The 17,386-nt window shown below is 37.7% G+C and overlaps 1 protein-coding gene across 1 annotated transcript in view; it reads right to left on the reverse strand.

Moving 5' to 3' along the window:
• Window positions 1-17,386, reverse strand: part of grik5 (glutamate receptor, ionotropic, kainate 5) — a 72,276-nt gene that overhangs the window by 11,714 nt on the left and 43,176 nt on the right. Inside the window, exons 3-10 of the mRNA XM_060870664.1 lie at window positions 6,703-6,867; window positions 5,919-6,083; window positions 5,639-5,736; window positions 5,297-5,462; window positions 3,190-3,368; window positions 2,302-2,355; window positions 1,840-2,001; window positions 1,437-1,589 (exon numbers count right to left, since the gene is read on the reverse strand). Coding sequence (XP_060726647.1) covers window positions 1,437-1,589; window positions 1,840-2,001; window positions 2,302-2,355; window positions 3,190-3,368; window positions 5,297-5,462; window positions 5,639-5,736; window positions 5,919-6,083; window positions 6,703-6,820 — 1,095 coding nt within the window. The 5' untranslated portion in view covers window positions 6,821-6,867. The remainder of the gene's footprint in view (window positions 1-1,436; window positions 1,590-1,839; window positions 2,002-2,301; window positions 2,356-3,189; window positions 3,369-5,296; window positions 5,463-5,638; window positions 5,737-5,918; window positions 6,084-6,702; window positions 6,868-17,386) is intronic.

Raw genomic sequence — 17,386 nt, forward strand, 5'->3', positions numbered from 1 at the left:
CCTAGAGAAAGAAGAAAAACAAACAGCTATTTATAAACTGTAGATACATTTAATTTTGAGGAACAATGACTAGTTTGTGTTTCCACTGTGCTATCACAGTGAATAACAACAAAAGTGTTCGTACAACAAAAACACCACCACACACTGAACATGGATGAGATTACAGTTGTTCTTCATTGTTTTTGCTCTGATTCACACAAATTACATTCACACAAAGGTATTTAGAAAATGCCACAACTACCGTGGCCTGTGAGTGTAAAATATAATAACAAACCTAACAACAAATAGTTTCATATTTTGAACATTACATTCTCGTTGCTGATCGGCTCCAGCACACATTAATCTGAGAGACCATGTTAAACTGAGATTGTTTTCAATCAAATGGCATACAAACCCAAATAAATCAACTGATACCTTTTTTGTGCTTATTTTTATCAACAGTATTCATGTGGTTAATTTAAATATGCTGGCCATACTGCATGGCAGTATGCAAATGCTTAAAACTTGCCTAAAGGAAGTCAGTTATTCAGAACAAAGAATTACTCCTAACATACTGTAAGTCACTTTGCATTAAAATCAATTTAATAACAGTGCAATTCCCATTCCTTTAAATAGTCATACGCCATGTCCAATCAGCAGCCGGGATGAAGGTGAAGGAAGGATTTTCTTTACAGTGCAATAGGAACATAATAAACTATAAAAAATAAACAAAAGGAGCAAAACATATGCTAGAGGAACAAGAATCTGGCAAAACATGGCATCAACAGCTGATGTGTAGGGTTTAGGGTGTTGGAGTTTGATTCCCAGGGCCACCAAGCTGCCACTGTTGGGCCCCTGAGCAAGGCCCTTAACCAGTAAGCTCAGTTGTATAAAATGAGATAAAAAAAAAAGTAAGCCGCTCTGAATAAAGGCATCTGCCAAATGCCGTAAATGTAAACAAAGAGAGTCAAACAAAGTAATGTAAATAGGGAGACACTAATGAAACAATGCAAAATAGGTAAACATGGTCAAGGGTGCAATGGAACAAACATTAACAGAAAAAGTTTAAGCAGTGAGTAAGAGAGCCCTCTAGTGGTCTGGGGAATTGGGGAGTTGTCCATGGTAGCTGTGACAGACAAGTTGGACCGTCTGACTCCATTTTGGGTATCTGTTCATTTATTTCTGAATCTGCTGTTAAACTTTCTTATTTATTGTTTGTTAATGTATTTTGTACCTACACGCCACCAAATATTACAGTGCTTTTTGTACAAAATACACACTCACAATTTATTTAGGTTTGAAATGAACTAATCTGCAGCACAAACTAAACGTTTTTGAGAAAAGCTTATTTTGTGATGCAGAATTTTTCTAGTGGAAATGAAATTCTGAAATTCCTCAGTTCCTTAAATTGTCATGTAGTAGAAGCATGCCTAATGGAAATCTGCACACACACTGACCATTCGCAGGTAGTTCATGAGGCTGGTTCCATGTTGCCAGATCTGTGGGGAGGAGCAACTTAAGGGTTTTACTCCAATTTCTTGACTTCTGTTCAGCTCCTGCACGGCACTCGCCACCACGTGGACAGCATCAAACAGCAAAGCTGAAGACAGCTAGACAAAGCACATAAAGAGCAGTGAATTATGTTTGCATGTTTGTACTGTATATCTTGGGGCAACCAAATGTCCCTATAAGGATAGGAATATCTATACTGTATGTCCCTATAAGTTTTTCATATTTGACATTAGATTTATAATTAAAAATCTTAAACTTTTGAAATCTTTCCTTTCAGTTACTAAGGTTAAAGTTAGTTTTAAAATTAGGTGTAACCATAGGTTTGATTAGTGTGTGTGTGTGTCTCACTGCTGGTCCTGGATATGGGTTAAGGTCACAGCCTTCTCTCCAGGACAGGTTGAGGCTCCGGATAAACTCCAGGTAAAATGGATGAGTGGTGTTGAACATAGAGAAGCCAACGATATTTGAGTGCTCATCAACTACATCATCCAACCACAGCAAAGGAAAGTCCTACACACACACACACACACACACACACACACACACACATTGCCATAACATAATAGATTGTCAACATGCCTTAATCTGATCTAGACCATTTTAATTTATGAAAAAATAGTTTACATAACAATCTTTCAATTTCTGTTTCTTTTTCTTTTATATGTCTTCTAATATTTCTGTAACCTAGCATAGAAGTAAATAACCTAATCAAATAAATAAATAAAATAGTCAAGAGGTTTGGATACCAAACCTATTGCAGAGAAACATTAGGTTGATAAACTGCAGGCAAAAAAAAAAAATCTTTCTTACCATGGTGGTGAGAATGTATTTGTAAAATGCTGATGTCATCCCCAACTCAGACGCCTAAAAAAGAAAAGAGAGAAAGAGATTAGGGTGTAGAATTATATACACACAGAAAAAGGAAAGTGAAAAGAGAGAGAATCGTTTCATCAGCAGGTTGTACAGTACATATTCAGTGTGCTTAAAATCTTCCACAATAGAAATACATTTAAAGTGAACAGAGCTGAATTACAGCAGCAGTAAATCAAAAAGGAGAGAACGAGTGAGAGGGAGACAGCAGGAGAGAGCGAGCAAATGAATGATAGGAAGAAAAGGAAGCTGTCACCAAGCTCCATTTAAATGCATTAGTTTTCACTACTATAGCCACCAGGGGAGAACCGTGTGCATGCGGTGCAACTCAAACCTATATTATTTTGTCAAGTAGGTTAAGTGTGTGTGTGTGTGTGTGTGTGTGTGTGTGTGTGTGTGTGTGTGTGTGTGTTCATTAGGGTGGGCTTTATGACAATACAGTATACGTCTCAAAATATACTGTAGGTACACACAACAGTATTTTATTAAAACCAGTTTAATTATTTATAAATTAATTAAATAATTATTAGATCATTTAATATTATTTATGTATACACTTAAAAATTAAGACAGAATAGGAGAGGAAAATCAAAATCAAATGATATCAAACCAGCTGCTTTGGACCAGCTTGCAATTAAATCTATTGAAAAAAAATAGGCTTTGTACAGTAACTTAACTATAAAGAAATAAATGGTGGTTTCCTTTTTTTGTTAATTGGTTTATGGTTAGGATTAGTTTAGTATCTTTATGGATAAAGATAGTGAGACAAAGATACTGCGTGTGTGTGTGAGTGTGTGTGTGTGTTTGTGTGTGTTTGTTTATGTGTACCTTTTTTAGTATCAGGTATGACACAGATGCATTAGCATCGATGATGATCGTAGCTATTTTATCATCACGGATCTCTTTGAGTAAGGATGTGGGATCGAGGTCATCATCCAGCATTCTGACAGACAGCGTTTCCCTGGAGATGAGAAAACGTCGCACCAGTTCCTCCAATCTCAGCAGACCTGTGCAGCAGGTGGGGTTAAAGATATCACATGAGTGTGCGTGTCTGTGTGTGAGTGTGTGTGTGTGTGTGTGTGTGTGTGTGTGTGTGTGTGTGTGTGTGTGCATTAAATGTAAATAAGCCACTGTCTTCTCATGGGAGTGTGTGTACGGGGAGAGAGCCAGTGAACCCGGTGCCAAACTTTAATTAGTTTGAGGGAGGAGAGAAATCAATGCACTCACGTACATGGTTTCATTCTCTCTCTCTCTCTCTCTCTCTCTCTCTCTCTCTCTCTCTCTCTCTCTCTCTCTCTCTCTCTCTTTCTAACTCCCCCAGCACTTCACCACCCCCCTGTTCCTGTATCTCTCTCTCTCTCTCACTCACCCACTCACTGATTCCTGTAGCAACCCTTCCCAGATATATTCTCAGTGGATTTCACTGATTCTGTTTTTCACATATTAGTACTATTCATGCCATCTTCTCTCTTTTCCTCTCTCTCACATTCCACTCACCTTACAATGAAAACTGAAGGTGAAGAACAGCAGAAAGAACCTGCTAACAGTCAACAGGCAAACGCTCTGAGATCAAACTCCACTATTTGGTCAGGATCGTCATTTCTTTCTCTTCCTCATACCTTTTGCTGCATTATGCATCACAGTTACAGAATAATATGCTTTAAACTGAACCAAAGATGTGCTACAGATAAGTCTAAGAAGAGCACAACTTTCAAACTTGAAGTATGAATTATGTGTTTGTCAAGTGTTACATAAAGATGCCTTCTCTTGTTTTATCGTCCTGTGTCACTTATTGTTCTCACAAAGGCCAGAAATCTCTAATTTTGTTACAAACATTCACCAGAATGTTAAACCTTCTTCATCACCCTCTCTGAAGTCCTGAGCAAGTCTTTCTGCAGTTTTAACTGAATAGCCACCACAGTGTAACAGGTGTACGTGTCCGAGAGGTGGCCATCTTGTGGTCAGACTCGATGCTGTTAAATCAGATGTATAATGGCTCCCCTCTCATGTGCCCATTTGCACTAACACATGCAGACAGACACAGAGATCAAATAGAGTGTGCAGAATCAGAGGTGATCGCCAGTGTGTCCAATCAGAGGGCAGAATAATGACTGGGTTGTAATGAGCAATAAATTAACATATTCTCATTAATTAAAGACATGTGCATCTCTCACACACACTATCACACACAAAACCAACATACAGTATACGTACACAAAGGGAGTGCGTGGCCTGCCTCTATATCTCCTGCCACCATTTTAAATGATGAGCTTGATGAGTGGCAAGTTGCACCTACTCTGCTGCCATGGCAACCACAGAGCAGCCAACTAGGTCAGAGCCAAGCCGTGTGAATTGACGATCTTACAAAAGCTCACTCTTGCTTAACTGTATATACAATGCATTAATGTACAGATTTTTAGGCTGGTGCACAATGCAGGACACGATATACTGCTGTGTAGGGAAGTTCCTCTGCTGCGACTGACCAGAACTCATCTGAATACATATGTGGTGGAGGGATGGATAAAGAGAGAGGGGGGCATCTCACCTCACAGAGGCTGTACATTCAAAATGATTAACACATTTATATATATATATATATATATATATATATATATATATATATATATATATATATATATATATATATATAGAGAGAGAGAGAGAGAGAGAGAGAGAGAGAGAGAGAGATAGATTTAGTTTTTTAATATATAGATGATTAGAATTGATTACCAAACATCTTTTTTGCAGCACATTCATTATTCAAACCAGAATCCTTAACCAGAGTTTGTACTTGCTTTCAAAAAGTCAAAAAGCTGAGTGGCCATACAGTCTCTACAGTCCCTACGGTGACTCATTTGGAAAGGAACTTTGACATGTGTGGCGCTCCTAGGCAGGTCATACAAACTGGTGGAGAGAGCAAAGATCAAAGACTCACACTCAGCCTTGGCACAGACCAGACTGACTGATGGGTAGCTGAAAGAGCGTAGGATGGCACCCACAGCCAAGCTCAGATCCTCGTTGCTAGGATACAATGTGACGGACGCGAAGCGCAGGTAAGGCAGCCTTGGAGTCTCCTCAGGACCAATCTTCACATGAGGGATCTACGGAAAAGAAAAAGAGACAGGGACAGAAAAGAGAGGAGAGAGTAGGTGTGAGAAATTTTGTTCAGTATCAGTGCGAATGCTGAAATTTACCACTATACATCACACTATTATTACTGTACATCCTGTACTGAAAGCATTAAAAATCAAACAACAAAAAATATGCACTGACTCACCTCCTTCTCCCCACAGATGTGACTGACAGTTGAACCCGAGGCAGGACTGGAGGCGGGGCCAATCACAGCAACCACGCCCTTAGGCAGAATCTGGCACACTAAAATGAAACAAAGTCTGTAGGTCTCTCTTTCCTCAGGTCTTTTTCCCCAGTCAGTTCACTCCACCTTTTCAATAAGGCCAATTCAAACTGAGAGACAGAGCTGCCCAAAACACTTACAGCCATATATTTCACTCTTAACCCCATTTTTCTCATTGTGTTTGTGTGTGGATAGGGCTTACTAGTGTCTGTGGTCTCATACTGAGAGTCTTTCTGGAGCTCAAAGACTTCTACATCCACACGAGCACGAGCTGGTCCCTCCAGCATACTGTTGATGTTCTCCCGTGCTAAAGCTAAAGCCAACCGCTCTCCACGGCCACAGGCAGAGCGATCATCCAAAATTGCCGCTAAGCAGTAAAAGTTTAAATCAAAACAGAGAGACAGAGAGAGAGAGAGAGAGAGAGAGAGAGAGAGAGAGAGAGAGAGAGAGAGAGAGAAAGAGAGAGAGAGAGAGGCACGATTTACTGTGTGCCAGTGACTTTGCCTCTCAAGGGCCAACTCTAAAAGGTCATGGCAGAAAATCCTGTGCTTAATGTGGTGGCAGTAAGAGCGGCCAAGCAAAGGCCAAAGGCAAAGTGTGGATTTGGCCGAACAAAGTGGCTATTTAAAAGACCCCTGCCTGGTGATTCAGATGAAGTGAAGGACAACAGTGTCGTCTGTCCTGTTGTAACACAAACCTAAATTTTCAGATGCAGCATCAATTTCCAGCAATGGCTTGGTACATGAGTACCTAAATAACACACCTTACTGAAAGCTCTAAAAAAGAGCTGTTGTCAAATTTGTATTCTTTAAATGAGATTACAATTAATCTTTATTACATTCTCACATAGCTGCCACCCATAAAAGACATAAGCATCAGCACCTTTTGAATCCCAATTTAATCCTCACTCATAATATAATCTGCTAGACTGATTTAAAGGATCAAAGGATTGAATTCACTGTAGGCATGTAGCTGGTGCAACTCACCAATTCGCACAGATGATAGGACAGGGGTCTGGCTTAGAGAACAAGGTGGCATGTTAAGCACAGTAACTAGCAGGAAGTGGACGTGAATCGACAGCAGCACTGCTGGCAGTTCCGGCATCTTCTACTGCTCCTCATGGAGACGCCGTCTGCTGCCTAGAGCACCCCCTGAAAAACAGGTAAGAACATTATAAGATGAAAAACGTACATGCACACACTCTTAATTCCTCATACAGATGGGCTGACTATAGCACCCCATAGAGGACAAGTATAAGAATTAGAAGCTTAAAGATACATAGAAGCACCATTCTATACGTTTACACCATCTGCTGCCTAGAGCAATGAAAAGTTATTATTTTTATACACACACACACACACACACACACACACACAGATAGTTATGCTGCCTACAGCTTAGAATACTACTATACAGATTGCTTCATTCTCACATCTGCTCACAATCGCACAAGTGTCCCAACAAAAATCTGTCTAAATTTCCCTTAAAGGCAGAAGCACAAATTAAAGCAAATTTACATATAATTTGCATTTAATTTGTGTTCAGAGAGCAGTAGCTGGGTCGTACTTACAAATAGAACTTACCATACAAATGTAAGTGTAACTTGCAAGTGTAAGTGATTCAATGCCAACGTATTGCTTATGAGGTTCGTGCATTTTTTTTTCTGTTCTCAATTGGATGATAGCAAGTGCATGTACCTGATTTTACATGAACCCTTAAATGAACGCTTTAAAAAATATTTCAGCCAGGTTTTGATTAAAAATAATAAAAATAACAATTAAACCAAATAAAATCCTCGCTACCTACACACTGATTTATTGTATATTATTATTAAGGAATGATGTGATTGTCAACACTCAGTTTAAGAGAATAAGAGGTACTGAGATTTGATTTCATATCAAGCATGACATAACTGTCTCTTAATAATGTATTCAATCCAGTGACATTGCTCAGTTATGAATGACACATTATCTTTCTCTAAGTGCTTGTGCTCTTTGACTAAGAACCTTCCCACGTCCCACGTCTGTAATCTGTCTAATATTTAATTGCACTGTTAATTTGTACTTGTATTTAATAGCCTAATGAAGCATATTTATAGGTAATGCATGCTGATATTCACTGTAGATTATTTTTGTTCATTAGAAATAATTGTTTGTCATGTAAATTATTGTATATTGTGTTTATAAATTACATTGCACTTTGTAAATTGTGGTCTCTGTTGACTCTAACACCAAGACAACCTTGATTCTGAAAAGTGAGGAAAATACCAAAAATTCCATGAATCCCAACCTTACAAACTTATTATTATGGCTCAAAGTTTACAGTCTCTAACTAGTATCCAGATAGCTAATGGAATACATAATAATAACTGGAATATCCTTTTGATATATCTGTTGAGTATTATTTAGTTTGTCCCCATTTTGCTTTAATGACAGTGTGCACTTGAGCTGACATGGACTTTGTGTTTAAAGTTACGACCCACTTTACATCAAATCCATAAGAGTGCCATCTGAAAATGTGCTTCAATAAAAGAGAAAATATGGACATACGAAAAATATGAAATATGAAAATATCACATCCAATATTATAACATGAAAATTTGAAATATGACAAAGCGCTTAACATGTTCAATATCAAAAATGTGCTTATATTTAATCAGAGACCGGCAGGATTGCTAATCTTAAATATTCAATAAATTTCTAAATCCTGAAACGTTTCATCTATATTCTAGTGTGGTCTCAGAATTTGATAGTCAATACAGATAAACCAATCTTGCACATATGCAATGCAAACAGCACTGACAGTATTGTGGAGAACCCTTTCCACACAAGGGTTAGCAGGTGCGCTAATTAGTGCTTTGTTTTTGTTATTTGCATGGACCAAGGGAGAGGTCTTTCTATGCATGAAAACAACTGTGGCATGGTGAACAATAGAGAGAATTAGACAACCAGCATCCAGGGAATGCAAAAAGATGAGAGACAAAAACACAGTGTAAAGCCACTTGACAGGGTCATAAAGATGCCCGGTGAAGTAAATAACAAGATATTTATTAGTTGGGCTAAGCTCTCAATGGTATTAGCCCTAAATTACTTGAGTTTTTACAACAACCATATTTTTGAGCACTAAGCTATCATTAGGTAGACAGAAGGTATTATTTTCCCGAAAGTCACCCTGACTGTTTTCTTTTTTTAGATTATTTCATTCAGCTTTATGCAGGTACTGTGAATATATATATATATATATATATATATATATATATATATATATATATATATATATATATATATATATATATATATATATATATATATATATATATATATGTGTGTATACACTCACCGGCCACTTTATTAGGTACACCTTACTAGTACTGGTGTGGTCTTCTGCTGCTGTAGCCCATCTGCCTCAAGGTTCGACGTGTTGTGCGTTCAGAGATGCTCTTCTGCATACCTCGGTTGTAACGAGTGGTTATTTGAGTTACTGTTGTCTTTCTATCAGCTTGAACCAGTCTGGCCATTCTCCTCTGACCTCTGGCATCAACAAGGCATTTGCGCCCACAGAACTGCCACTCACTGGATATTTTCAATTTTTTGGACCATTCTCTGTAAACCCTAGAGATGGTTGTGCGTGAAAATTCCAGTAGATCAGCAGTGTCTGAAATACTCAGACCAGCCCGTCTGGCACCAACAACCATGCCACGTTCAAAGTCACTTAAATCACCTTTCTTCCCCATTCTGACGCTCGGTTAGAACTGCAGCAGATCGTCTTGACCACGTCTACATGCCTAAATGCATTGAATTGCTGCCATGTGATTGGCTGATTAGAAATTTGTGTTGAGCAGTTGGACAGGTGTATATATATACACGATTATGTGTGATGCAAACCAGACTCAACCCTGATTCTTAAGTGTACCAATAATAAATCGATCATTTATTGTGTGAAACTACTTGCAGGTAATTCAGCATTCTTTCTCTTCATATTTGTTAAACATAGAATAGGCCTACACAATGTATCAAGTGATTTATCTAGTTATTTTTGTTCAGGAATATGCATTGCATGAAAACCCTAAAGCAATACAGATATTTTCTGTTATGTCATCTGGAGTCAGGAGACCACAAACATACAGTAAAGTTGTTTCTCAAAATACAGGCAATAAATAAGTATTGGATAGCAGTAGGAATATCACAAGACATGAATATCATTTATAACATGAAAAATGTTAAAGTAAGCAATGGGAGGCTGAATTTTAGCATAAGAAAAACTTATTTTTCTTATGCTAATCTTATTCTAATCTTGTCCGGTAAGACTGTGCCTATGATAGCATTTTGTTCTAGGCTGACAGTGGAACCTGATGTGCACTTTTGCTGTTGTAGCTCATCCACCTCAACATTTGACGGTTTGTGCATGCATAGATCATTTTATGCTCATCACAGTTCTAAAGAGTGATTATATAATTGAGTTTCCTTTAACCTCTTATCAACAAGCCACTTCAAAACACAGAATTTCAATTTGCTTTTTGTGTTTCGACACCATTCTGTATAAACTCTAGAGATGGATGGAATTACTGCAAACCATGGACTGTTAATGTCAGACTGTTTAAACAGGCTTATCAATGTAAATACCAGAATAGCATTCTTTAGAAATTTGGAGAAAATTAAATGAATTCACAACACGTTACACAGAAGATGTAGAAACAAGACTCACCGTACAAAAAGCAGCACTAATCCACGAATCACAAAATGTACTTGCAGCAGTCTAACTTAACCTGAATTTCATTATACAGTATAAGGTGATAATCACTAGAGTCATTACAACCATTCTCAAAAGTAAATCTGTACATTTCCATTTTTTTCCAGCATTTATCTGATGCCCTTATCCAGAGTGACTTAGATTTTTATCTCATTTTTTATACAACTAAGCAATTATGGGATAAGGGCCTGGCTCATGGGCCCAGAAGTGGAAGCCTGGTGGACATGGTATTTAAACCCACAACCTTCCAATTGGTAGTCCAACACCTTAACCACTAAGCTACCACATTCCCATCCCCATACATATAAATGTCCACAGATTTAGAAAGAGCTCCTTTGATATTTTACTCTATAATTCTACACATAAGTGTTTCTGTACATAGTATTGTTTATCTGTGCCCCAACCACACTACAAATCATTATGCAACAAAAGACTTGACACTGTCATACTTAAACTAATGTAAAATGACATATTTTTGCTCATATGCCCAACTGGCATGTGCAATCTGACAATTTGCTTGTGCAGTTATTGGGAAAGTTGAGGGAGATTTACAAAGAAGAACTGTGTAAACAATGTCCAGTGTGCAAATTGTGATGTGCAAAGTAGAGGTAGGAAACAACATTTACACTAGGCTTCTCTGTGTGCTACTTGCTCAATATAGCCTTGGCAAGTTCAGATCTCAAGGAAATTCCCAGAAGTGAATCTGGCATCTTAAACCTGGTGTGAAATTTTCGAAAACAGATATTCCACATTCTCTGCTATTTAGCCAAATAGCATGCCTTGTGGCTAACCCACAGCTACCTTGGGTGAGCTTTCCTTCAACATACCATGTGCTGTTCATGGCTGAGCCTGTGAAATTAGCTGAATTCCAAAACTTGAGAGTTGGGACGTTATTAGATCTAGACATTTTTTATCTTTTCCCTTTGTTTGTATTTTCAACATGTCAGATGGTTAGCCACAAATAACTTAAGGCTTGCAGTAAAGGTATGCTTATGAAATCAGTGATTGAACTTCTTGCAAGTCAAAGATGGGCACTTGCTTTATGCTCACTGTCTCAGTGCTAGCCATTAAAGATGCTATGTTTGACTCTGAGAACCGGTTAAAACCCTGCAGCTTCTTAGTCAAACCCGCCCACGTCTAGTGAACTTTCTAGATAAATTATGACTTGGCAGCAGACATGGCTGAAATCAATGATTCGCTGAGGTGGCCCTAGACAGCAATTCTGACAATATTGCAGGGAGAAAAACTGCATTTCTGCCACAGTCCCTGCCTTTTTATGACTTGAGGTCTCATCAACATCAGACCCCAAAAAATTGGTACTTTATCCCAAGAAATTTGTTCCCTCTTGCACAAAGGTGGTAAAAATATAGGTAGGCTCCAGACTTAAAAACATAAACTCGAAAACTTTCAAAAAGTAATGCAGTAGCTTTTTTCAGTTGTTTATTATTGTTGTTTATTGTTAACTTGTTTCCAAAAACACTTCCCTTTTATTTGTTACAAGCGTGACAAATGGTTCAACCAGACAGTCAGACAGTTCAAGTCATACAGCCGCAGGATTAGTTTATGTTTTTTGCTATTCCATTTTAAAATCCCACACTTTAGCTTCTACCAAACACCACAAGTGTTTAAAGATGTATGCAAGCAATGTTGTCTCTTCTGATGGCCAGAGGCATCAGAATACTGCTATACTTGGACATCTTGTCCTCTTTCAAGGAGTAGGCCATCTGGGACATATCTACCATCTTCACCTATATTATGTTGCTTGGTCACATGGTAAATGCAGACCACACAGGTAATTGCTATATTGACTAAAGTCAATGACAATGCTATCCTCCCTACACCCCAAACTGTGGCAGATCTTTGCAGTATTAGTGTCTACTGGGGATGTTAGGACTGATGATAGCAACCCGGCGCAGTGATAGTCCTAGGTCAGTCTGGAGCTACAGGCCTTTCATAAGTGGGTTATTGTACTATGCATCGAACCCAAATGCCACAGACAGTGCAAGAGTTGCAAGAGGTTCAAGTTTTGTCTTGCTGGAGACCCAGGGAATTCCTAACAGAATACCTCTCCTCCACACCTGCTGATTCTTCCAATATCATAAAGAATTCATTAACCAGGCCACAAAGTATTGCTTGTGGACCAGAATTGTTGACATGTCCTTGTGGTTGTTTCCTAGACCTTAGTTCCTAGTGCTGCCTTATCTAATTGTCAGAGCACCCTGTTGGCTTCGTCCTGAATCTGAATCAACTTTTGAGAACTGCAACATTGAAGTCCCCATCTAGACTTTGAGTTTCTTTTAGTTTGCTAAGCCTGTGCAAGATACAGAACTGAAATGGCTATCTCTGAAAACTAGCAATGACTTCAGTACAGGTTAAATGCACTTACCATAAGCTAGCTTTGCAGACATTAGTGGTGAGATAACTCTGGGGTGACCTTGTGATTGAATGCAAGGTTATTTCTCCAAACATTGTAAATTAGTTTAGAAACCTTGCAACCTTCAAAGCCAGTGACCCTAAAGAGCATTTATTGCTGTGCTCAGAATGTGCCCTATGGGACAAAATTCCTGTATTTAAAATCAGTTTTCTAGGAGATTCTTTCTGTTGATTTTTCTATTTTTCTTCTGCTCTTGAAGTTTTATATTATATAGTTATATATTATATAGCTATTATATTTTTAGAACTGCTGCATTTTTATTTCCTGAATTTCAGGTATATGTTGTATGTTCAGGTGGTGCTTGAAAAACAAAATGGGTTATTGGCAAACAGGCTTTTTTGAGAGCAAGACTGATATTTTAGGGGAAAATGGTATCCATTCTACTAGAGACGGTGCTGTTTTGCTCTTTGTACTATGTTCATTCTTGCACACTTCTTGTACTATAGCTCATAGTCTTTTGACAGGCCTAGTTAATAACTGATAATCAAGGGCTTGGGCCAGGCAGCAGAGAAACAGGCTTCATCGACCATCTGCTAGCTGCCTAGAGGCATCAGATTTTAGATTCCAGATTTCTCTCTACTGAGACTCTGTCTGTTCCCCAAGCTGAATAAAAACACAGAAAATCTCTGAAATTTTAATGTAGTATACTGTGTAAAATAAAAATAGTCCATGTTAAATGCACCATTTATCTGAATCTAATTCTAGTAAATATTACTATAATATTTCTTAGATAAAGGGCTTATTGTAAATGAAAATATCTGAGATCAGGGACTTAATGTACTTTAAAACAAATTTACATTATACCAAATAAGTAGAAAGCTCTAAATAAAATCCCAATGAGAGCATAGTTTGTAAGACTCAGTAGGCATCACTGAGGTATAATGGGGACACTCACAACAGAAGGCATACGATTGATTTTATACTGACATTTAGCACTGAAATACAAAACAATCTCCCTAATCCAGTCTGAAATATCTAATTTCATATGAAATACATTTTAGAACGTTCTCCTTGCAACCACATAAGCCACACAATCACATCATCTGTTGTTCTCAGCTTTATTGAAATCTTCAAAATCTTCTGGTTTATTTATTTCCCCTTTAACTCCACAGAACTTGCGGAAAAAGTGATTAAACACATAAACTAGATATTCATCTACTGTATGTATTTATTAAATAGGTCCTTTTAAAATTTATAAAATAAATAGCACCCTACAAAACTGGTGGTGTCCCAGATTGCATGGGATCATGGAAATCCTGCACAAATATATAAAGGCTCAGCTTATCTCTGCAGAAGGTATTAAAAAATTTCTTAGAATCATTTTAGACAGTAGCAAAAAAAGGAATATGAAAGACATCGATGAACAGATGTCAACAATATGAACTAGCAATTAATTTGTGTTTGTTTTCCATGAGCAAATCTCTAAGATTCTAGAAAAGCACAAAGTAGCACATGCATGTGCATAATAAACACATTTGTGAGATAATTTCATCTCTGCTTATATTACTTCATCTTAGTTCTGCTTGTTATACAGTATAACACGTCAAAATATTCTACTTACTGTACAGGCTAAAAAGTCTGTATACTAGATACTAGAAAAACTAGTTTATGCTTTTTTTTTTTTACCTCTAGGTTGAAATCCTGTAATGTATTCCTGTCTGGATGAACCAGCAGGTGTATAAAGACCACACCATTTAGACCACAATCCAGCAGTCCTTACTAGAACCATAATATTTAATCATATTACTTGCACAGTACCTAAGCAAACTATTACAATCCACAACATCTGCTTCTATCATATCTTATCCAGATGTTTCACCCTGCCCCTGACATGTTTAAAGGGTGTAATAGAACACCCCATATGTACGTAATGTATGTACAGTAATTGTGGTTATTTGAACCCCAGATGATCACCAAGGCTCCTTATCATTTGAAACTTTGCTAACTGGACAAGAAGGCTCTAGGCTGTGTGACTGCAGAACTCGTCAAATACAGTAAACATTTTATAGGTAACACACACTAATACTGAGTAGGGACTCCCTAAGCTTTCAAAACACCCTAAATTAGTCATAGCATGGATTCCCCAAGATTATCGTCCTTGATGAAATGATTGCATCACATAGTTCCTGCAGATTTTTCGGGCGCGCTTTTAATTCTGTGAATCTCCTGTTCTACAACATCTCAAAGATTATCTACCGGATTTAGATCCGGTAACTGGGAAGGTGACTAAAGAACACCAAACTCATTGTCATGTTAATGAAACCATTTTAAAAGACTTTTGCTTTGTGACACGGTGCTTTATCATGCTGGAATTAGCCATTAGAAGATGGTAAATTGTTGTCATGATGTGATGCACATGATCAGCAACAATTCTCAAATAGTCTGTGGCATTCAGGTGATGATTGATTGGTATTAACAGTCCAAAGTGTGGCACCATTAAACCACCTCCACCAGCCTGGACTGTTGACACAAGGAAGGATGGTCCATGGATTCATGCTGTTTATGCCAAATTCTGATTATATAATGTATTAGCCTCAGCAGAAATCCAGATTCATCAGACCAAGCTACATTTTTACAGTCTTCAACTATCCAGTTTTGGTGAGTCTGTGTCCACTGCAGCCTCAGGTTTCTGTTGAAAGAAGCAGAGCCTGATGTGATCTTCAGCTGCTGTAGCACATCTACCCCAAGGGTTAATTGCGTTGTCAATTTTGAGATTCTTATCTGCTCATCACAATTGTACAGAGTGATCCTCAGATCTACTGTAGCATTTCTGTCAGCTTGAAATACGCAAACTAGCATGTGGTACCGACAATCATACCATGGTAAAAATCACTGTTCCCCACGATAAGGGTCGATGTGAATATTATTCATATCTACATGATTATATACATTGTGCTGCTGCCAAATGATTGGCTGATTATATAATTGCATAAATTAATTGGTGTATCTGTGTTCCTAATAAATTGCTTTCTAATAATATCATTACATGACTTTATTGTAATGCATGCATGCACACTCACACAAGGAGGTATCTAGGTGCTTCAAATTGCCCTTGCAGATATCCTGGGGTCGTAGATCCACAGTTATTTACATATCTAATATATCATTTCATTATCATATAGTGGAAACCGGCTTATGCAAATGCAATGCCTACCCTTTAACTGGGTTCATTTACACACACAATTTCAGCACAAAAATTATCCTCAAACACTGAGGATTCTAAATTAATCACACTGAGGGGGATAAATTAATCTATTTGAATCTCTGTTATTTTAAATATAGCTGCTGCAAACTACAAATTTATTATGGCAAACATACCAAATGGACAAGAGGACGGCTGCTTGTTTGACAGAAGGAATAATGTAAGTGAATCTGTGTGGTGTTATCCAGCTTACATATTTTCATAGCGAAATAGCAGTATGAGAACATCCTTCAGCTTATATATAAAAATAAGCTGTATATATGTACATATATACATACATTTATACATACATACATACATACATACATACATATGTACGTATGTACGTACGTACGTATATATAAATTCATACATACAGTATGAATGAATATAAATTCATACATACAGTAAATTCATACATACCCACAGGCATTAATATGGACTTGGTCCGACCTTTTCTGCTATAAAAGCCTCCACACATTTGTATAGGTTTCCACTAGATTTTGTAATATGGCTGTGGGGATTTGTGCCCATTCTGCCACATAAGCATTACTGAAGAAAGGTTCTGATATACGGTAAGAAGGCTGGGCACACACTCGGACTTCCATTTCACCAAAAAAGCATCTAGTTGGGTTCAGTCATGTTCATATGCAGAATAACCTATCGACCATGTCTTTACAGACTTGAATTTGCACAAATGTAGATCAGGTGAAGGTAAATCTTAATGCTACAGCATACAAAGACATTCTTTGTTAATTGTTAGTCTACTATTTTTGGAATTTTTAAACAACCAAGATTTATTTCTCCCCTTATTTTTTTACATGCGTCTTTTTCTGCAACGAAACGCATGTTCATAAATGTACTGTTGTACACTGCAACCATTCTAAAACACTGACCAAAAAATGCAGATATACTCTATACTCCGATGCCCACTGTTTTCTCAAAGCAGTCAAGGGGGAGAGAGAAACAGACAGAATATGTGCTGCACTCTTGGCAGTCTGCAGAGCCTTTTCATGAGAGCAAGAAAACCGTATAATTGTGCCATCGTAATTATCAAGAGAGAGAAAGAAAGGGAAATAGTGAGAGAGAGAGAGATCGAGAGAAAGAGAGGAGGGGAGCCTCAGGGGAAGGGAGGAGTAGATAGCTGGCAATTCATTTGTATCTTCATCTTTGTAAGTAAGAAGTGAATCTGACAGTTACAATAATATCAATGTGAAACACTCAATTGGATTTTGTTACATGAATATTGAATATTGGTCTTAAATGAAAGATGTTACTCAACACCACACATTGTGTAGTCTTAGTT

This window comes from Tachysurus vachellii, chromosome 5 (genome assembly GCF_030014155.1).
Source record: "Tachysurus vachellii isolate PV-2020 chromosome 5, HZAU_Pvac_v1, whole genome shotgun sequence".
In the NCBI taxonomy this organism is placed as follows: domain Eukaryota; kingdom Metazoa; phylum Chordata; class Actinopteri; order Siluriformes; family Bagridae; genus Tachysurus; species Tachysurus vachellii.